This window comes from Magallana gigas, chromosome 1 (assembly GCF_963853765.1).
Source record: "Magallana gigas chromosome 1, xbMagGiga1.1, whole genome shotgun sequence".
In the NCBI taxonomy this organism is placed as follows: domain Eukaryota; kingdom Metazoa; phylum Mollusca; class Bivalvia; order Ostreida; family Ostreidae; genus Magallana; species Magallana gigas.
In genome coordinates this window covers 57,219,658-57,243,665 of record NC_088853.1, presented here as the reverse complement: position 1 = coordinate 57,243,665, position 24,008 = coordinate 57,219,658, and the positions used below count along the sequence as shown (strand labels likewise).

Below are 24,008 nucleotides of genomic sequence, written 5' to 3'. Positions count from 1 at the left end.
ACTTCTACAAATCCTTAGTGGATAATCACATCAAGGATCAGCTGAATGCAGCACCTTTGAAACAAGTTATTTTCTCTGATGGATGTTCTGCCCAGTACAAGTCCAAGGGACCTTTTGCAGACTTGTCTCTTAAAGAAATACAAATATCCAGAAATTTTTTTGGTTCTGAACATGGAAAAAAGTGCATGTGACGCTGAGATAGGTGTTTTGAATAGAGCTGTGGATCGAGCAATAATAGGGAAGAAAGTTGTTATTAATAACACAAAGATCTCTTTGAATTCAGTCAAGAAAAGTTGATTTTAGATGAACCTTACACAAAACGGTACTTTTTCTATGTGAAAGCAGATGACATTTCGAGAAATCGACCAGAGACAAATGTCAAAACGATCCCAAATACAAGAAAACTGCACAATATTGAAAACACAACTGAACCATACTTGATCAAAGTAAGGAACCTATCTTGTTTTTGTGTTAACTGTGTGAAAGGAATATTTGAAAATTGCCTGAATTCTGATTATGTATCTGCTTACCAGTCAAAGAAGATTACTTTGTTGAAAATGAAACAAGATGCAAATAAAGGAAAAGAGACTGTAACAAACGAGAATAAAGAGCCAAGAAAGGAACACATAGAGACAATGTTGACAAAAAAAGCGAAACTGTTGATGCAAAGAAAGTAGTGCTGAAACGAATACCATAAATCAGTATTCGAATATTCGTGAGTACTATTCGATTCGTATTCGAATATTCGTAGACGTTATTGACAATGTATTAAGCATATATGATAGTTTGTATTACGAAGTGGGTGTATGTGTAGACTGCTTAAACATGTCAGTTCGAAGTTGACACTTAATGCATGAGTATCCATTGAATTGGGTGCGCATTTAATTTTTAATCAAATAATAATATACTGATTTTTTAAAAAATTTCCATCAACTACAATCAAAAGATTTATTACTTCTTTAATAATATACTGCAGTCCTGACTCCTGTATGAGACCAATACGTAACTTCATAAGTCAGTCCAAATATTTCCGCCATGTTTGATATAGTATTAAACCGAAAACTGATAACGCTCATAACTCCGGAAATGTTGTTTATTTAAAAAAACAAAACAAATTATATCGAGGTATCTTTTAAAAAAACTTTCGATGTACCTTTCGATATTAACTCTCCGTAGCTCACACTCGTTCAAACAGTTAAGCAATTTTTTTCTTCAGCGTCTGACATGAATTGAAAAATCTAGAATGTTTGTCTCCGTTCGATGTAAACCCTGCTTTTACTTTCAAGGTAAACAAGCATGGCGGAAGAGTCTATTACTGGGTTAAGTAATAGACTCTACCAAGCATGGCAGTCATAGATGGCTTTATTTTTACTTTCGTTCCGAGTAAAATGAAATAACACGATGCTGCATAGTTTACAGTGCTTGATATGGGTGTTTAACATGTGATCGAATATTCGAATGCTAAATATACATTGAATATTAGAAATTTACTATTCATTCGCAAATATTCGAACATTCGTTTCAGCACTAAAAGAAAGCAATTAAATGCTGATAAGGATGGTAAAGAAAACAGAGAAACAGAACTGGGAGACTGCAAGAAAACTAAGAAGACCCAAACGGAAATCAAAGCATCAAAGTTAAAAAGGAAAAGGTCTGGAAGGGTTGTCAAGAAAAAAGAAAAAAATCCAAAGGTTAGTTTATCTAATCAGGAAATCAGACGAGGTCCTCTGGAGGATGTGAAGGAGGGAAACAAAAAACAGATAAATGTGTGCAAGGACAGTGAAGGAGCATCTGAATTTCAGCGTATTTGTCTATAATGGCATGCCAGAGTTGTGAAGATCTAGAAATTGTAGCAGATCAATTACAGCTATCACCCATTTCAGAAAAAACTCCTGACGTGACGATAACTACACACAAGAGAACTGTTGATAAGGCATCGATGTCACTTGTACGAAACGATGATGGCCTGAAGAATCTTTTCCCATGTCTAATATATGGAGATGGAAACTGCCTTCCTAGATGTGGTAGCCTTTTTGCATATGGAACGGAGAATAAACATTTAGATATTCGAGCAAGAATTGTGTTACACTTTGTGAAATATAAGGAAATTTATCTGAATGCAGACTTTATTAGAAATGACAGACTGAAATCCACAAATGATGCGCGTATATTTGCAATGTTCTCTGAATTCTTCAGTGGAGAGAACTTAACAGACCTAGCAGTACAAAGAATCTTTGAAAAAGAAGTCTTTTCTATCCGAAAATATGGCACTTACATGGGAGCATGGCAGATGGCAGCTCTTGCCAACGTTTTAAACAGACCAGTAAGATCTGTTTATCCTTTGTATGGAGGGCAAACTGTTAGGAAAGAATTAAATAGAACATTTTTCCCTTTTACAAGTGAAAAGCAACAGGATCAGGGGACTGTCTACATATTGTGGACAAATTTGTTAGTGATTCAATACCGGAAATCCAATGGAAACCAAACCATTTCGTAGTGTTTATATAGGCTATATAATTATATCTAACTGTGAAAACTCCATTCGTGTTTACTTCCCTAAAATATATGAGAGAGAGAGAGAGAGAGGATGTACACGTATGCAAATATCTCATGCCTTTATGATGAGATTAATTTTCAAGCAGTGCCGTCGGAGGCAAATTGGAAACGGGGAGGGGGGGGGGGGGGGTGCTAGACTAATCATCAGGAATCTTTACAAGCAAAACAGAAAAAAAACACCGCTAATTCCCAGAACCATGAAATTTCTAATCCTGGCGGCTAGGTCTATAACGTTGCAAAAAAGTGGCGGGGGGGGGGGGGGGGGAGAGAGATGGCTAAGCCCCCCCCCCCCCCCCCCCCCCCCCCGGTTTCGACGCTTATGTCAATTTTTACTTTTTTTTCTTTTAAATGTTGATTTTATTTATTGATATCAAAAATTTGAGTTAGTGCATATTATACAAAAGATGGCAATGATGATTGAATAAAAAAACTCACCCACAACTCATCCATGGTCAATTGTCTCCACGGGTCCATACTCTTCCCCACTGTCTAAATCTACAACCTTCCGATCATTTAATATCACGAATATACTCTCATTTTCCTCTAAGAAACTCCAAGACATTTTTACGCTACTATATAGTATTGCACCAAATTGAAGGGGTGTCGTTTGGCTGGTGATGCAAGCACCGTGATTATGACGTCATATTAAGTAAGGGAGATCAGTACAGAACGTTGCAGTGTAATATTTACACGTAGTCTGTATAATATATATATATATATATATATATATATATATATATATATATATATATATATATATGCGTGTGTCAATTATTATTTTTATTTTTTGTTCTTTTAAACAGATCAACATTAAGATGTTTTCTATAACATTTTGACTATAATAAAAATTAATTTATAAATATAAGTAAATTAAAAATATAATTTAATCAGTGATTATTTAATCGCTCGTTTTTTTTATTGGATGTCCGACGCACAAAAAATTATATTGGTGTGGCCTGATGCATTGAATCATTATTTTATGAAAGATGTAGCGGTGTATGCTTTCAAGTTTAGTCACGCGCGTCAGAATAAATGTGTAATGTAAATATAACAAATTGAATGTTAATATAATCTCTCTCTCTCTCTCTCTCTCTCTCTCTCTCTCTCTCTCTCTCTGTGTGCACACCTCATTTACAATTATAGCACATGACCTCAATTATAATTTCTGAATGAATAGAAATCATATGGTTTGTTCCAAAATAACGTCAGCAGCTCGGTCTTTAAGAATAAATGCCAGAGGCCCTGCCGATATCCAATTTTTTTTTTACAAGTAGAAAATGTTAATCATGGTTAAAAAAAGGGGTAGGATACTCAATAATTGTAATGGTCACCGTTTTTTATACGATCTTGAGTGAACTTCTTGTTTGGGTATGCATATTTATTCTCTGCTATAAATATTTAAGATTGTGTCAGGTTTTTTTAGTTTTGTAGAACAAAATTAGCAACTGCCTCCAGTAGAATCAATACTCATCAACATGTAATTGCTGATTATTGGTATTTGAACACTCGTGTTTAAGATAAACACGTTTTGAACATCAGAATAGAATGCGTATACATGTATATGTTTATAAATCAAACGCAGATGTTTTACATTTATACGTAATGTGATTTTTTTATACACTTCTGTTTAAAATCCAATAAAATATTTAACACCATTTTTTTTACATTGTTATATCTTTTTTTATGATAAACTTTACTATATTATATGGAGCGGTAACATTTCCGCCCCCGATTGAAACACTCCTGATATAATTTATGAAATATTACTAAACAATTTTACAAACAGTACATGGAGTGATCACATTTCCGCCCCCCAAAAGAAACACTCCTGATATAATTTATGAAATATTACTACACAAAATAATATGTACATGGAGTGGTCACCTTTCCGCCCCCGATAGAAACACTCCTGATATAATTTATGAAATATTACTACACAATGTAATATGTACATGGAATGGTCAAATTTCCGCCCTCGATAGAAACACTCCTGATATAATTAATGAATTATTTCTACACAATATAATATGTACATGGAGTGGTCAAATTTCCGCCCCCGATAGAAACACTTCTGATATTTATGAAATATTAATATACAATAATATGTATACAACTACGGATGATACATGAACATGTATTAATAATGTTCATACGACTCTAGTTCGTCTCTTATCTTTTTGGGAATATGTCCTGAAGGTGTAAGTTTAAAAGCTGAGGACCATATCTGTTGTTTGTTCATTTTCTCTGTCTATGCCTCTTGCTTTCCTCGGGTTCCTTGAATTCTTCTCTTGCATGGAGTCCAGGCGGTAGTTCTTGAACCTCTATACCAATGTACTGTGAATTGGTCTCCAGCCACATTGATTACTTGACACAGCTGGGGCCACTCGCCGGCATATTTCGGTATGTCCACCAGGACAAAGTCGTCATTACTGACAGCCCTGGGTTTTGAAGCGGAACTGCCTTTGCCGATATAACATATGTTAACAAAACATTTTTTTTTTAGAAAAATCTAAAATGAATTTTAGCAATTATCATGAATAATAAATAAATATGAGGTTCTTAACAAATAAACTCACTGGCGGTATGGGGGTTTCTTCTTGTAAATGAAATGTGACGGGATCCCCTAACTCTTCTTCACTTGCATGTGAGTGTTTCTCTGTAATGTAAGATCAGTTTTTAAATTTATTTGTTTTTCAAATGAAAACAAAAAAGGCAAGTAAAATAGGTTTTCAATTACAAGTGTAAATCTAATTTGCAGCACAAAGGACTAAATCCATGTTTAGCCAAAATCGGCCTAACGTCAAAAGCAATTAAAATTGTATTAAAAATATTCTAAAACATTTTTTCATTCGTTATGTAACTTTTTTTTTTGTGTTTAAGGATTCAGAAATTATATTTCTGATGTTTATTTGAAGACACTATAATAGCGAAAAACGCGTGCTTTTTATAGCGTCAAGCATGACGTTACGTCTTTAAAAGAGCCTTCAAGTAAATTACATATTAACTATATTGTTATCTATGAAATTGAATGTATTTGTCATTAAATTGAAGTTAAAGATAAGTTCATTATCAGAATTTAATCGAGAAAGAAACGGAATTGAATTTTTTTTTACCCGAATGGCACACCTTAGTTTCCGTAAAGTCGGCCATTGTGACACGATTTCGCACGGTGACAAACAGGATTGTACAGCGACAAATGCAAAGGATTTTATCGACGCATTTGTAAAGTAAGTGTTATAAAACATCTCGATATTCTCTCTGTAACGTAAGGAAATATAAAATAAGAAATATTTGAATTGTTTTTATAAAAAGAGTTAGATCAACGATCGAGTCACATGTAATGTACAACACACTGCATAGCCGCATGGTATGGTGTGTTGGCAGCGTTTCCATTTCATTGCGGGAAAAAGTTCACTTCACTATAGATTGGTTTATTATTGTTTAATTGCTATTTAAAGTATTATTTATTAACACATATCATGCATTTTTTCATCAGCTGATCTGAGACACTCACACATTTACCCAATTCCAAGAATGTACAAGGATATACATTAAATCCAACTTGAATGCAAAACAAAGAAGAGCTACATGTATTAAAAAAAACAACGACAGCAATAACTATACTCTATTTGTAACATATTTTAAGCTCTAGTGACTACATAGCATATATGTAACTACCATTTTCAACCCAAACAATGACTCATATATTTCAAAAATATATAAAAGAATAATTACATGTAACATATTTAACACAGAAATTAAAATAGCAAATAATGGGTAACAAATATGGTAATCATAAAGTAAATGATTCTTTGTTATGGCACATTGTCAATTAGTTTAAAAATGAGATGACAAAATGATTCAATATTAAACGAACATGATAACAGAACACATCATGCAAAATGCACTGACATTAGTCTATACAGAGGGGATACCCCTATCTAGTGCAAACAATGTTTTCAAGTTATACAAACATATATATATATACCAGTAATCAGGGTACAATTTATCTGCAGTGAAGATTTTGTAATTGACAAGAAAGTTGCATAATAAAAACTAGGTAGTGTGCTTCCATCATGATTTAGATAGATTGTATATACTTATCGACAACAATAAACATCTTATTTAAATTAATACACAAAAATATCTTTTGACACTGTATTAGAATTTTCTACTAGTATATATGTAAAAAAAAATTATGATATAATTCTCGCTTAAGTCATAATATGTTACAATTGACAAATTGTTGATTACAAAACATTTGTGTGATAATAATGCAACCAGATCTGTATTGTGTTTAAATGAATCAGATAAATGAATATTTCATATTATAAATCAAAAATGTTCATATTTTCAGGATACCAACAGAGTCTGATTAATCACTAGAAGAAGAAAAATGAACTCAGTTACTCCTCTACCTCACTGTCATCACTGTCCTCAGATTCGTCAATGACAGCTGCATCAGTGACAAACTCGGACCAGTCTTGAATAGACGAAATAGCCTCCCTGTTGTGTCTCCCAACAGCGAGAAACCAGATAACGGCGGCGACATGGGAACATACTTCCACAACACGGGCACCCGCTCGACATCTGCAATACCATGCAGTGATATCAGACTCGGAAAACTGGATCCAGAGCAGATACTGTCGGGAAGAAACATGACGACTCTGTAGCTTGACCCTGATAAGCCCATGGAACTCACTGTGAACCAAGATATCCACATCCCCCTCCAAATACTCCTGAATATAACTTGGACACAACTTCAGTTGATAAACTCCACAGGTCAGATTTCGTATGTCATCTTCGCTGATGTTGGGGAATTCCAAAGAATCAGTAGCCACTTCCCACTTTACAGACTTCTTATCCAGACAGTTTTCTTCAACAAATGTCTTTAAAGAGTTAACTTTTGTTGACAAATACCTCATTTTGCATGCAAGGGCCATGTCTTCATCTTCACTTCCTGTCGACAGAGGCTTGCAGTAACGGTTGGAGAGGGCACACACGATGCGCACATAGTCACCGATAAATGGCACTTGATTGGTTGGAAGAACATGAGCAAGGTACTTCCATCGCTTTATCCTTGCATTGGCTGCCTCAACAACCCAACGAATCTGAAAAGTTAAGAACAAGCACCACTCATAAAAAAGGTAAAAGTGCCTTATTTAAAATTAACAGTGGGTATATTTCTTTACTAAAAGAAAAAAAATTTAAATGATGAAAATCATAAAATCAATGATTTGGAACAGCATTTGTTTATATTTCAGATGAAGACAGATGTAGAATAATTGTATAATGTAATTGTATTGAAGTTTTTCTGACATCATGATTGATGATTGAATTTATGTTGTAGGTCTGGTAATCAAAATATGAAAACAACTAACCTTGGTGACCAGACGAGAGGCATTGGCATCTAAGGTTGTCATCTGCTTCTGCCCTCTGCTCATCAGGCGAGGCATTTCGGCCCTTATTCCCAGCTCCTCGAGCATATCGACTGAATCTCGGAAGCCTCTGTCTACAACAAAAACATCATCTTCATGGAACCAGCCCTTCAGATCTTCTACATTGGTATGAAGCATATGGTTGAGGATAGTGGCATCATTATTCCTAGCTAGGTAGGGTCCAAGAACTGTTAGAAAGTATCCGTCTGTGGATGTGACAACCATGGGTTTAACAAGGGGCCTGCCTTTATGTAAACTATATGATTTCCGTTGAAACTGGAAGTTGTTACTTTTCTGAATATATATATAAGTTCCATCCAAAACAGCAATAGCTTTCTTATTTGTAAAATCACCAAAAAGTTCCTGTGCCAGAGGTCTTGTATGATTTTCTATAATTTCTTCTCTTGTTGTATGTTGTAGTCCAAGATGATGTGGTACAAATGACTTCATGAGTGCTGTACGGACTGATTTTACTGCTCTACAGAGGGAAGACTTTGAAATTCCAAAAATCGTGGCCAGAAGTTGATTTGACATTCCTGATCTCAGTTTCAGAAGAAAGATTCCAAGTGACATCCTTGTGCCCCGGTTTTGTGTGTTTCGAATATCACTGGAAATAAAGGAATGGAGGTCTTCAAAGTTTTCTTTAGAGATACCAGTCAGTGCCATATAATCACTGTTGCTCATGGTAGACAGTTCAAAAGAAAATCTGCTTGTTGAGGTCTGGAGGGCATAATTTCGTATTTTTTGGATCAGTTCCAGCACTGACGACTTGTTTACAAATGAAGACTCGAATGTCTGTATTTTGGTCAAAACACCAGGTCTAAACTCTCCTTCATCAATGTGGGATGGACAACATCTGCTTCCAGGTGGGATGATGATTTCATGGTGAAGAAAGGCTGAAAATCTAGCTGCTGAAGACACGACAACAAGTTTAGGACCCGGTCGCTTGCAGATTAAGCAGTAAGCATGTGAAGAAGGTGTTCTCTGGAGAGGCAAAGATATAGATGGTGGACTGCACATTCCTGGTTGTAGAGGCTGACACACAGGAAGGGAACTAGACTTCTGCTGGCATGTTTTCTGGTTTCCATGGTAGCGATGTCTGCACTTGTTGCACAAAATGTCATTTGAGTTTGCCTCAACAAGAAAGTTCTTTCTGAGGAAGCGACGGATTGCTGTTGACTCACATTTTTTTCTGTCATTTGGCCTTGTTCTTTTTTTGCAAAGGATGCATGGGAAAATCTTTTTACTCTCTGTTTTCATTTGATCTTCATTCATTTTTATGTTCTGAAAATACAACCAAAAATGTAGTGATACACAACTTTAATGTTCACTAAAAAATAAAGATATCATTTTATATGTATTGTGAATATTTATGTTTACAACTACTAAGCAAATACTTGCAATGTTTCAAGTATAAATTAACTTTATAGAAAAACTCAAATTGACAAACTGTAGAATTACAGTACCCCCCCCCCCCCCCCAATGTATTTAATGGAACTGTCAGTCTAATATTTTTTGGAGCTGCAGACCTTCAGTTGTGTTACAAGTGTTGTTTTTGACATGTGATCAATATATTATCATTTACACATATTTTTCTAGATTAACTTTAATTAATTGCTATAATATAATGATAAACTATAATTGCCAAATTATGATGAAAATGGGTTTTTTAGGGGGGGGGGGGGGCTATAGAAAAAAAGTGTATATTGAAAAAAGGTGTACTCAATAATTTTTCTATCCAATATTTAAAGAAAAAAATAAAGCGCGCCGAGCGGTGATCGATCCCGGATCGTCGGATTTGCAGTCGACCTTTACACCAATCAGACTACGGTAGATGTGGGAATGATATGCTGTACATAACACTAAAAAAAACTTTAAAACAAAACACTTGGCCGTTATTCCTTCTATTAAGAAAATAATTATGGTTTATACAGGTTGATTTATTTACCAAATATATAGAAATATATATATTTTCCATTAGACTATATTGCGTCCTTCATTTTTTATTTCTAAATATAGACGACTAACGTTCACTCTTTGCCTACATGATATCTGCTATACTGGCTCGCCAGTATGCATTTTAGTATCGGCTATCGAATATTGATTGTTTTTAGACCAAATCTTCAGATTAATAATCATTCTTGTATGTTTTTAATTACATGCCTATATAAAAACAGTCTTTAAGGCTGAGTAACGTATACACGGATTGAACAATCTTCTCATCTGTCAAATAGTATCATGCAGACGAACGTTGCGAACAATATTATTTATTCAAGAAAAAATCAACAGAAATCTACGTATTCAATCAAATTCTTATACATACCTTCAGAGTTCTTCTTTCTTCATTTTCTATAGGTTTTGTTGATCTTTCGTTCGTGTATTTTCAAGATTAATCACGCAAAGTAAAAGTCGCTGTTTGTTTACGTATGCAAATAAGCATGTATGGAATGTCGTGCATGCGCAAAATTTGGTGTTAAAATTGAACACATATACGTTTCATTAACAACACACTGTACCTTTTTATTTTTCAGATTAGATGACAATTACACAATGTGTTTGATTCTTGTGGTTTTTATATTTTTAAAACAAAAAGGTGTGAAAAAACGTGCAATACTGTCAAAAAATAAGTAAATCCGGATTGCTCCTCTTCTTGTTTACATTTTAATTTTCATCAACAGCACACCCTCTGATCCAAAAACTTTCACTTTGAATATCTTTTTTTATTGATACAATTTCATAATTTAAAAACAGTTTTTAGATCAGAGGGTGTGCTGTTGTTGAAAAACACCACCAAAGAACGAAAATGCTGTGATTTAACCCCAAAACCGATCCGGAACCGGTTTTGTCATTTACATATTTTTGCAAGCAGACGTTTTGGCGGGGAAATTCTGGCATGTCAAAATAGTATCAGGTCTAGACTAACACATAACACCAATTTTATTTCATTTTGACCTAGTTTAATTTTTGACATATCACAGGGCCATTTATAGCTAAACATGGATTTTGTCCTTTAAACTAAATATATCTAATATCAATGTAAAATTTCAGCTTACTTCGTTTTTCTGCAGCAAGGTCCTCTAAGGCCAGCATTTTTTTATTTTTAGATTTACGAAATATTTTTTAAAAAGTTTCGGTAGGAGGAGGAAAAAAAAATAAAAATAAAAGATTGAAAAATCTCTGTCGGGAAAAAAAATAAAAATAAAACAGATTTGTTTCCGTTATTTTTTTATTTTGTTTTTTGCTTTTTTAAACAATTTCTGGTCACAACTGGGTGGCCCATTTGCAAACAGGTTTTGCAAATGGGTCTTACAATCCCATGCTTCCTCTTTAAGGATTCTATTTCTGGGGATGTGGTTGGTTCAATATCCCCACAATGAAAGCATATTCCATCAAATAGCTGTGTTTTTCCTGCAAAAGATTGTCAATTTTAAAACCACAATTTTTAATGCACATGATGCATGTTTCTTATAATATCTAGCTTGGTTTTCAAAAATTGTTGTTTGTCACTGGATTTTAGTAATGATTAACAGTGTTCATTTTCAAATAATTTCAAAAAGATACATTTTATACCTGCATAGTATGTTGTCTCTATTGGCGCCTGGCAATTAATCCCTTCTCGCACTACAATCTTATCCTGAAATTCTCCACCAGGGAACAGCGGACTTCCACAGATGTACAGTAGTTCTTCCTGAAGTCTAATAAGAGCCCTCTCCTCAGCAGCGCTAAGCTTTCTGGAGGAATATACAACTCTACGCTTGCCACACTCGCAACAAACAACAAAATCTCTGACTTTGGCTACAAAAAAATAAAAATACTTAAAGAATATGTCTTAATCAAATACCTCTGCTTATAACTTAATAATTATAATTGCATGCACATCAATAAAGAAATAATTTACATAAATCAATTTCTTAATCTCCTTGACAGTTCAATGCAAAAGTTAACATAAAAGTTTAATATCTGCGTTTTAGATAATTTTATTTTTGTAAATTTTTTTTTTTAATAATGTCAAATACTCACTCGCAACCAAGAGATTTTTCAGTTGTTTGTCTCGCTCAGTTGTTGTCACCTTTTCCTGCAGACTAGGACGATCTTTATCTGTAGTCGGTGTACCATATGTCTCTTCAAAAGACTTAAACACACCATCTTCTTTCAAGACAGGATCAGGTATGAAATTGAGATCTTTCAGCATCTCCTGGGAAAGGCGTGGGGGGTTCAAAGTGCAGTATGCACAGTCAGCTTCTGTACACTTCTTAATCTGTAAATATACAAAAGATGTCTCAATTTGGTACAGTTACAAATGAAAATGAAACTTTTGAAAACAATGCTTAGCAAACTGTAACAGAATTGTTAAAACTCATTTAATAAACACAAATCACTTGTATGAAATATGATACCTGGTAGCTGTAGTGCCTTGATTGTGCATGTTTCGCTAGGAATGCATCTATCTTTTCTGATTTCAACATCCTCAAATTGGAGACGTGTTCAGGTTTCACTTCATCATCAATCAGTAGAAAGATGTTGTAGAGATCAACCATCATGTCTTCCTGTGCAGCATCATGAACGACAACACTTTCCCCCTTCCATTTCAGCCTGGAGAATCTTTCTTTCAAAATTTCAATTGGTACTGACATAGCTTCCTTGTATTCCTTCTTTAAACATGCATTTTTAGTTGCAGCATTTCTTAGTTTTGACAAAGAGGTAAATGATTTTGTCTGCATTTCAAGTCCAGGAATCATTCGTCCACGCTGAAGAGCAACATTTTGCAGAGCTATATTTAGAGTAGACATGCATCGCTCAGCTGGATTGTAGTAACTTGCTGATGGAGCTGTTCTGATGCAAGCAAAAAAGTCCAAGTCCAATGCAATAAATTCAAGAAGACAACACAACTGCACAGATCTGTACGTGGTTCTATGATCAGGACCGCCATCAGTTATTCTCAATAGAATAGGTTTTTCCATGGCAACATCATTGTGTGAAAAATACTTTCGCACTATGGAAATTGTTTCAGTGCTGTGTCTCAAAGGAGATGATGGTTCGAACACCTTTTCTTTTACAGTAACATGTACTGTTCCATTGTAAAAGCTGTCTTTGGAATTTTCTGGAACATCAACAACAAAACAAACACTTGGAACAATTCCAGCCACATGGAAATCATGATCAAGGGCCAAGTTTTGCCTAGGATCTGAAACTAGTCCTCCATGATGTGCTCTGACACCAGTTGACACTGCTTGCCCTGGTTCACCAATTGGAACAATAGCTTTGTCATCCAGGCTCTGTAAAACAACATGGTCTCTCCATTTGCAGGCAAAATCTTTTAATAAGTAAAACTGATGTTTTCCATAAGGTAGGTCAGCATGCTGGACTCTCAGAAGTCTTTGTTGAACCGCAAACTTTACGTTGAATTTTCCTGTATAATTTTGGGCAGAATTGTGCATCGGATTTGAAGGACAGAAGTTTAATCTAATCCAAGAAGTCGAAGGTGCTGGGGTTCCGGTTCCTTCAGGTAAGCGTTTGATAATCTGGTTTCGCAAGTCTTCTACAGACATAGCAAAGGGCATATACTGGGTGTCTGTATGCCTCCTTTCATGAACCACCGACTTTTCATCCAAGAATTTCCCTAGTTCACTCCAGAATGGCTCAAGTCTGGGATCACAAGTCTTTCCATTATTCTTACGAAGATCAAAGATCAACTCTGTGTCGTCTAGTTCCAGTAAAATTTTACTAGTACGCAGGTCAATTTGTGCCGTTTGCTTATTTTCAGGTGTGTACTCATAGTCTGTAAGAAATTGATACATGTTTCTCAAAATTGATTTACTTCCCCCTGAATGCTTATGGTATTTGAGAATAAAGTCTTTCTGCATTTGTCTTGTAGCATATTTAGGTATACTTTCTCTTATTTTGTTCACAATCCCAATTTCCATAGATGTCGACTGCTGAGTGTCCTCTTCATTTACTTTCCACACTAAATTCACATTTCCCAGATAGTTACCATATCTGTAGGTAAACAATGAAATGTCAAAAGATAAGTACAAGTTATCATACCACTTCCTTCGCTCAGTTTTGTCCTCTGGTTCGAAGTCGATCAAGTCTTTTGCCGTGTAAGTTGCAACATTCTTCAAAAAATCATCAAGTTTCTTGTATTCATCCTTCACATCCTTCACCTTTCCAACTTTTTTGAGACTCCAGTTGTCTTTAAAACTTCTAACAGGCTCTGATTTTCTTAGATTCTGTGCAGTTCTCTCCTTCATTCCAGACATATATGACAAGTATTTCTGCAGGCCTGTTACAAGATCCTTGACAGCTGTGTAGAATGATGCAAAATCCTTGCATAAGATCCATGGAATAAGCAAAAGCTCTGCAAGGTTTTCTGTCTTTTCCTTTAGTTCAGAGGTCACCAACTGTAAAATATATTTTACGAAATTTTTAATGTAAAGTTTAATCATCATTTTATTATAGTCAATGAATTTTTTCTGTCTTTTTTCACATTTCAATAGTCATTGCATTTTCATTTAAAAAAGAACCAATACACATTTATTTGAGTTTTTTTCTCTATCATTACACTGTACACATTCATAAACGCAAACAAACTTTTAATAATATTTTAAATGAAGTATCATTGTTATACTAATAATACAATAATATGGATTATAATTACAGTATCATGAATTATAGAATAACATGTGGATGGACTATGCAAGCTTACTTTAATTAAGTCATATATCCTCAAAACTGTTACGTACCTGTGGAGCTTTTTGATGTTGTTTCTTTATGTTTCTGTATCCAGCAAGTTCCTTAAACATGGCAGGGATGTTAACACTACGATCCTTCAGTTTGTCAATGAATGGGTCTAAAAACCACATGGTGTTTGTTATTGTGTTAACAACATCCCTGCCAATGTTTTCTATTTGGTGAGAAGAGAATCCAACTTTTCTTTTCTTTAATGACTCAATGACATTATTAAACAGTCTGTCTTTTTCCGTGTTTTCCTCCCTGTTTTAATAAATGAACAATCAACATAAAACATGTACATTTTCTACTTTCGGTTTAAAGGGAAAATAAAAATAAACAGCTCGTACATAAATCCATTCTCTTACGATCAATGTACCGGTACTACATACATTCGACCATACGTGCTTGTTTTTTATAAGCACGTTACATTAATACAATTTAATTTATCAATCAAAGTTTTATGCATATATTGCGATTTTAATTAACCAAGTACTAAATGAAAATGATTAAATAACGTACCTTAGAGGAGGGTATTTGTCATAGCGTCTCCTTGCATCCATCAAGATTTGGAAAGCATTAACAGGATTTTTTGCATCTGATCTCTCATTCCCTTTCTTTACTAAATTCACGATAATGCTTTTGAAGTTGAATTGTTTTAAAACCTCTATTGGCGTGTTTAAGGATGTTTGAAATGTGGCAGAGTCCTCTGTTAGTCCGCTGACAACGTGATCTATCATCATGCAGTCAATTGAATCTGTGTCCGGGACAGTACTAATCAAGTTGCCAACTGTATCCTCTTCCTTAGCTTCACGAATTGTGTTAAATGTGTATTTGTTTTCGATGCATCGAAAGTTTAACTTAAAAAATGATTGCACATGTCCAGTGCTGGCAGCAGCCATTTTACATAAAAATGTTACGTAATTATTGATGCTGCTTTTGATCGGAGGAACTCGGACCTTTTCCTTCACAACGTTTTTAATGATCGGAAACACCTCGGTCCATTTTCTTAAACGTGATATGCATTAAAATACGATATTTTTATTCTTACATAGAAAAAAAAATTCAAATCGGCGGAAAAAATAAAAATAAAAGCTAGCTTTAGGTCTTTTATTTTTTTTCCCATTTTTTAAAAAACACAGTCGGCGGGTTTGTAAATCGAAATTTCAAAAAATGCTGGCCTAATGGCCATGATGGATTGGTGTCTAGAATAACAAAAAGTTCACTTGTAAAAAAGTAATCATAATTTTAATTCTTATTTAATTTTGATTGCAATTGGCAGTATAATTACCATTGGCATCATATTTTCGGAAAAAGCAATTCCACCATTCTTGTCCTCCTCCTTTGCGAAACTCTTGTACTGGTCTTGACATCGTTTTCAAGTCTGTCGATATTGTCATGTTTTTCGTCAAAGGAGGGGACAACGATGTCAGGTTCACCCTCCACATCAGATTTAAGGATGTATTCAGTAGTCTCATTCCATTTCTAAAACATGTTAAATTACAATTATGAAAAAGTCTTATATTCTAGGGAATAAAAGGATTATGGATAATCCCAAAATTTAATATTATTTATCTTTAATTTTCAAAACCTCTCCACCTCCCACCCAGTTAAAACGTTAAGAGTGACATATTTAATGAATTGTCACCTTGTCCGTGGACCATTCTTTCCAAAAGAGTCTAGCCTTGCCAGACTCGTCCGATGTTATCTTAAAGACATGGCGTCGAGAGTGATTCTTTATTGTATTAATGTGTGGGGTCAGCCATTCTGTGATGTTGTACACATCAGAGGTTCGGATGCTGGTTGGTCTGGGGGAGAAAAATTTGAGGCGAGTGTTGACTTGAAGAAAGTTGGTGACGACGGAGCCTGGTAAATAAACCCTTCGATTCTACACTATCTAAAATTGCTTTCACTAAAGTTACAGCTTTTATAGGCTATTGGCTTTAGAAGATTTAAAGTTTTTTTCTATATAATCCTATGTAAACAAATTGCACCCCCCCCCCCCCCCCCCCGTTGAATTTACCCCACCTGAGGAAGATGTTGAAATTGTGAAAAGGTTAAAGACGGACATACAGACAGACGAACGACGGACAAAATGTGATCAGAAAAGCTCACTTGAGCTTTCAGCTCAGGTGAGCTAAAAATTAATGCCAATGCTATTTTTTTCTTCTGTTTTTCTAAAGTATAATTACAGTCTAATATCATATAAAATGAAATTATGAAAGAATTTTTTATCATACATTTATTTACATGTGTAATGTTCGTGTATGATAATGATGCTCGTCTTACTTTTGTAATCGAAGATGTTTTTCTCTTTTTTCAATCAGAATTGCTCTCTTTGCAGGATCTCGTGTTTCTCCTAGTTTGGTCTTTATTAAAGTACTTGTGTCGCATTTCGAAAATATGTTGTGCTAAAACATAATATACAGCATTTTTAACTATTGATATTTTTGTCTTTCTGGGTCGTCTGTTAAAATTTTGATATTTTCAGTCTTTGCTGGCACTACTAATATATTGTATTTTTTATATAAAAATCTTTATCTTTTCCATTTAATAGAAAGCTTTTTCAATCTAATGAAAGATTGTTTGCATGTACATGTAATCTTGATTAGAGAAGTTAATATGAGTTTATGTTATGCTATGCTGTATACCTTGGGAATGGCTATATATGAAGCCTCTTCCCTCCACAATCTCAAGAAATGAGAATATGAAATAGGTTCAGGAAAATCCACTTGAGATTCTGATACCATTCTTTCATACACATGTAATTTGGTTGAACATGGGGGCAAATGTATCTGACAAGTGTTTGGTAATTTCTCCCCGAAGCTGGTTGCGTAATATTTCAACCACTCGACAGCCGACTTTGATTTTATCATCCTTTGTCTCTCCTTCCTGTTGATTATTAATCTTTGTTTATCTGGAAAAGCGTTATGTAAATTAATGTTTGTGTAAGTGACGAGTGAAAGTTATTTATTTCGATTATTACTTGAATTTATTTGGGAGTCACAAGCATGATGGAAGCATTGTTCTATTTCAATAAAGTAGGTAGAGAAATATTTTTCAAAATTTATAATTCATATTTGGGGTCCGAAATTTTCAGGGGCATCTACTAGTGGTATTTCACTACCACTGTGAAAATATAGTGATGCAGTTATCAATGGTTTTGTGAATCGGGCTTATATGCGATTGAATAGTGAACTGCGTTCTAGAATGCAGTTTGCAATTCAAAATTTAAAATTCATATTTGGGGCTCGAAATTTTCAGGGGCATTTACTGGTGGTATACCACCGCCACCATGAAAATTTGGTGAGGTGGTCTTCTCTGGTTTTTGAAATTTTGGCCTTTCGCAATTAAATAGTGAACTGTGTTCTAGAAAGCAGTTCGCAATTCAAAAGAAGATGGGGGATAAGATAGCGAACATTCTGTCAATTCGATTCTGTCGTGAAAAAACAATTTTGAATTTATTTTTTCCAAATTAAATCCATTCAAATAAAAGTGCAATTCCTAACTATATTCAGTTTTAAATATATAAAACCCTAGATTTATAAGATTAGTTTATGTCAGGTGCTCTAACCACTGAGCCATTTCAGACACAAGAGAGTAGGTTGTTTAAATACTATGTGTGACTTTGGCCACGAATTTACGGACTTGTATTATTTTTTCAAAACGTTCAATTGTTGGAATACACGAATTATATTTTAAAGTATAGTGGGTCATCTCTCCACGTTTCTGTTGATTGAAATCTGTTTGTTTTCCATTAGACTTTATTTAGACTATGAGAAAAATATGGAGCATAAACCCACTCTATGAAAGAAAATGCCCTGGAGTTCTAAGAAATGACACTATTTGCAGGTTTTGATACGTATACGTCTGTTTGAGTCAACATATTCCAAGTATTGAACATATTTTTAGGTTACAAATCAATTATATGTTAAATATATATATATATTGTTTTAAATAATTTTTAAAAACAAAAATCAGATTTATTGATATTTTAATTTTCAGTAACTTGCCCGACCGTGTATGGGCACTTTATAAGCCTTATCCACCCATCTTCTTTAGAATTCATATTTGGGGCCCGAAATTTTCAGGGGCATCTACTAGTGGTTTTTCACTACCATTGTAAAAATATGGTGATGCCCTTTTCAATGGTTTTTGTGAATCAGGCTTATATGCAATTGAATAGTGATAAGCCCGAATCTCAAAAACCATTAATACATGTAACTGCATCACCATATTTTCACAGTGGTAGTGAAATACCACTAGTAGATGCCCCTGAAAATTTCGGACCCCAAATATGAATTCTAAATTTTGAATTGCGAACTGCGTTCATGACTTTGTCGTAAGTGTTTTTGTAAATCGCAGTCATGTTATACAAATTTAGCAAAATGTTTCTATCCAATTAAATGCTGCGTTACAACCAGAATTAAATTATTAACTAATATGTGTAAACATGAAACACAACATATTAATTTTTGAATTGGTGATGCTGTGAAATTTTTTTGATAGATATGATTACATCCGGAGCAGGAATGGGGTAATCATAATCAGTAATCGTAATCAGCTGTAATCGATTACAGGTTGCTGAGTAATCATGAGTAATCAGTAATCATCCATTTTTCTGATTACAAGTAATCGTAATTTAATCGATTACTCTGTGAAAAAGTCCTGTAATCATGATTAATTTTTGATTACTTTTATGATTACAATGGCAAAATTCAATAGGTTGAAATCATTATCCATTGGATCTTATATTTAGTGAATAAGGTTCAGTCTTAAAGTTGGCCAGTATTCCTTTATTGCCCTTGGGCATGTTTAAATTCATGTCCAGTCATGATACAATGAGTTTGCTATTCAACAGTCCTTGCTTTTAGGCGCATTAGAAAACAGTTCACATACTGTGCTTATTTAATTGGGAAAATTATTGAAAGGGTCACTTTTAGTTGGACTTTGTTTAGAGAAAGATGTCTGCTGTACAACATTTTGAGTTTTCTGATGATCAACCATCATCGGGTATTGTGAAAGCCAAATGTAGATACTGTTCTGCATACATATCGGGGAATGCAAAAACTACTTCAAATAGTAAATAATGCAACAAATTACATTTCTACATTGATACCAGAATAAAGAGTCCTGTCAAAAAATGCACTGGTTTTTTTTAAATGAAACACTTAAACTATGAAAAAAAACTGAAAAACAAATAATGTAATCTAAAGTAATCACAAGTAATCATGATTACAACGAGGAAAAGTAATCTAATGTAATCAATTACTTTTAAAAATGGATGTAATTAGCCTGTAATCGATTACTTTTAAAACCCAAAGTAATTGTAATTTAATCGGTTACTTTTGAAAGTAATCAACCCCATCCCTGATCCGGAGCTGTGTATATGGGACCATGTATGTCCTCGAATATCTAATACACTGTAAGACGCCAATAAAAACAACAACAACAAAACACCAACCATTAAGGGAGATCAATTTAATTAAAAAACATGCATTTCATAAAAAACAACTTTTTTATACGTACTCAAAAACATATTTCGGACTGCGTAAAATGTTGAAGAGGGAATGCCAATGATTTGTCTAAAAGCAGTGCAGCATATCCTCAATTCTAAGCTTCCTTTTGGCTCCCCCTTTCTTTGCATCAGTTTCTGTTTTCATAGCTGAAGAATCCAACACAAGCTTGTCTGCTCCTTGTTGTATTAGGCTTTCAAATAATGCTTTGTATGTGCCATAATCAGGGAGTCGAGTATAAAACAACATTTTGTCATTATTGCCCTTAATATCGTCAATGGTTATCCCTGGGAGTTCACAGTTCGAGAAGTTGTCCAAAGAGGATGGCAGAATATCCTTGCTAGCTTTGCTATCAGTAGGATCGATATCTAAATTTCGATGTTGGGGGGATGGTCCTTGCACTATTTGATGTACAGAATAACTGAAAAAATAAGATTATTAATGTTAAAATTTACAATTCAATTTTGTCCAATAGTAGCAAACACTTGATTTTGTGTAAACTTTTCAACTACCATAGTCAAAGGATCATATTTTTGACATTCTCAGAATAATTGCATATATAGTTATGCTCATTATCTGACTTTTATAATAAATAATAAATATAAGTAAATAACACTGTTAAAATGTTCATTCAGGTTATAATGGTTACAAATATGTGTACTTGATTTTTTAAATAGAATATTTTTTTATATACATGATAAAGTATAACATGTTATTATGATACAAAGTGTTACAGTACTCACTTGTGGTCATTAACATCTACTGCCTGGGCTGGGCTTTCTATGTCCATCTTATTACTGTTCGTTGACAGTCTTACTTTAACTGATTTCACTATCTTGTGAGGAAGGAAAAGGGTTGGAACTTGATTGTTCCAAGTCCTACCATTTCCTTCAGGGAAGTGGTCAGAACACACCTGAATTCAATGAAAAAGTTCATAATCAATAAGCATTCGGAGAGAGAGAGAGAGGGGGGGAGACTCGGAAGTGGGTCTGATTTGTTGAAGAAAGTGCGTTTTTTATAACTTGTAAGGTGGCGGCGATTTGTACGTGCCTCCAATGAAAAAGTTCATCATCAATAAGCTTTCGGGGAGAGAGAGAGAGAGAGAGAGAGAGAGAGAGAGAGAGAGAGAGAGAGAGGGGGGGGAGGCAAGGGAAAGGGTCCTGATTTGTTGAAGAAAGTGCGTTTTTTATAACATGTAAGGTGGCGGCGATGTAAGGTGGCGTAAGTGTTTACGGCTTATAGCTCTAAGCCACGCAGTGCGAAGGTGTTGTTTCTTTGGTAATTCATGCAGTTTTACCGGTTTACCAAATCTACCAATACGCCCAGAGACATTGTGACAGTCTTTAACGGCACTGTAATTTTTCCCCATGTTATTGTTTATAACCGGAAGTGAACAATACCTGCACTCACAAAGGATAACTCTTGCATGATTTGACTATCGAAAATCGGGAATTCTAAACTTAGACGTAGTCTTCAAAAATTTTGGAAGATTCATATAAAGAAGTAATCTTAGAGAAAAGAATATGTGTTTTGTAGGCGGGTTCGGTGTTTAAAAAAATACAATTCCTGTCCTGAATCATGAGTACATACTGTTTTAACGAAAATTTAACTCGCCAATAAACATCTCATTGTTTAAAGAATTATTGAAACGATTACAGAAACTGTTGTCGATAAATAGTTTTCCTAAAACATTTTCTTCATGTCTTTTGCAAAACACGTTTTATACACTGGCTTTCAATCACAACACGTTTTTATAACAAAAGCAGAACTGAATGTTTAGTCATTATAATCGTTTGACACCATATCACATATATGTTCAACATCCAGCAAAAACGGAAGACTTACTCGTCGTTTTGCCACGAGCTGTGCTCTAGTTGCTTATTACTAATTTCAGAGTTCAAATCAAAGTGAGACCAAAAAACTAGCCAAAGAGAGTTTCAGGAGTTGATATATGAGACGAGTGAAGAAATAGCAAGCTTCTTTAATAGCACAAAAGGGGGTAATGTTTTATTGAAGCTTAAAAGATACATTAACGAATGTTGCTCATTATTTCTCATATTAATAATTATACATTCTTGTTATTTCACGAACATGACGTCTGTGTTTAGTATATGGTTTGTGCAGAGTTCTTTCCGCTATTTATGCTTGTTTTATTTAGCATTGATGTATTTATTTACGTAATACGGACTCATTCTTTGAACATGACTATTATGAGGTGATTATAATTAAAAAGAAAATACAATGTCTAATGGATAAGGGTGAATCAAAGTGGCTAAAATGAAGCGTCACATTTAGAACTTTAGTACAAAAGATCTTGGAGAGACATCTACCCAGAATAGACGCTTCTATCCATTAGATAAGGGCATCAGATTTGTGATGGATTCCTATAAAAATCAAACAAGGTTAGGTCATGTATATTCAGAATTGTATATAATTCAGAAAATTTATATAAAACTTTAATTTATATGTATTCAATGAAATGTATATTTAATTGGTTTGCATAATTAGAAAACATGCATGAAAGATTGGAAATACTAAATTCTATTGTAGATTTTCCAAGTATGATAAAGAAAATCTTGAGTTGTTGTTAAAGGAATATAAGTCTGTGACTGATAAAGGCCGTTTCTATCTTGATATCTCTGAGTATATGTCTGGTTTTTTTTGGTGTTTTTTTTTGTAAACTTTTGTTTTAATCTTCAAAAGACTTGTAGACCATTTTGATGTCACAGAAGTTAAAGTTGATGCCATACTGCTCTTAAAAATTAATCCACTCAATTTACAGAGAATTTTCCATTATGGACATGAACTTTGTCATCAATAGCTACTGTAGATTGAAAGGTTTATGCGTTTATGGACACTTGATATTGTCTAATCATAGTTTTTAGAAACCTTACTCGATAGAAGCAATCCTACTCCTGGAATTTTGTACGGCCTATAAATTTGGTGGGTGCACCAATGTGTCTTGATTTTTTATGTTTTGTTTTAGGCTGAATCTTCTTTATAGAATAGGTAAATCCAAGGTCATCCATTTGATTTTTTTCAGACAGGGAGTACAGACCTGCAGCTACAATTTTTAGGGGATAAAGTAAAAATCACATTTAATTTCATGAATAAACTTAACAATGAAATCCACGAAAATTGGTATTCAGGAAACATTCAAAAAACCACTGTGACTGCTAGTATTTATATAATTCTAATATTTCTTAATTTTAAAAACCAAAATATTACAATCTAAATCAATTTTAACCTGACTTAATAAGGATTTGGACGTTTCTTTTTTTCGCCTAATGATTGTTGATTGGTTTGGTGGTGGAATATTGCATGCAGCTAAACAAAGTGGGTTGGTCCCATTCCAGAGTGAATCAAGGCTAAAAGAAGAAGAGCTAGTGAAATATTTTATTACTGATTTTTATGAGAACAAATATATTTTTAAAAATGGTCCTTAAAGCTGACATGAGTTCATAAATACGCATTATTTCCCTTTTATCACCAACTACTGCCATATTAGTTGTCGATTTCTATTGTTCTGCTCATCGCTACACACCCCCTATATAAGGCCGAAAGCACTATTCATGCTTCACCGCATTCAGGAATTTCGTACACCCGAACACGTTACCTTGGACTAAAAGACATGGAGAAACGCGTTTTGAAGAAAAATATGACAACCACTGCACTGGCAAGATATATCCAATAAACGGTGAAAGAAGACAGACAGAAATCCAGCTAGGCACAGATGCTTCAAAACTTCGCTGATAATTGTAGACCGTTT

General features: G+C 34.2%; 2 protein-coding genes and 1 long non-coding RNA gene across 3 annotated transcripts; 1 reads left to right on the top strand and 2 right to left on the bottom strand.

The window, feature by feature from the left end:
• Positions 1-5,455: 5,455 nt before the first annotated feature.
• On the top strand, positions 5,456-8,553 carry LOC136272762 (uncharacterized). The gene is made up of 4 exons (XR_010710828.1): positions 5,456-5,783; positions 6,914-7,703; positions 7,907-8,168; positions 8,415-8,553. It is a non-coding gene; the product is annotated as an uncharacterized lncRNA (long non-coding RNA).
• Positions 5,972-9,269, bottom strand: LOC117685222 (uncharacterized). Its single transcript, XM_034459532.2, has 2 exons — positions 7,938-9,269; positions 5,972-7,667 (listed from the first exon to the last, which is right to left on the bottom strand). Exons 1-2 carry the CDS (start codon positions 9,267-9,269, stop codon positions 6,963-6,965), a joined length of 2,037 nt encoding a protein of 678 aa, XP_034315423.1. The 3' UTR covers positions 5,972-6,962.
• A 1,863-nt stretch (positions 9,270-11,132) lies between these two features.
• Positions 11,133-15,485, bottom strand: LOC117685220 (uncharacterized). Its single transcript, XM_034459529.2, has 6 exons — positions 15,246-15,485; positions 14,738-14,987; positions 12,392-14,395; positions 12,015-12,252; positions 11,565-11,789; positions 11,133-11,402 (listed from the first exon to the last, which is right to left on the bottom strand). The coding sequence occupies exons 1-6, from the start codon at positions 15,464-15,466 to the stop codon at positions 11,221-11,223; spliced, it is 3,120 nt and encodes a 1,039-aa protein (XP_034315420.2). The 5' UTR covers positions 15,467-15,485; the 3' UTR covers positions 11,133-11,220.
• Positions 15,486-24,008: the final 8,523 nt, after the last annotated feature.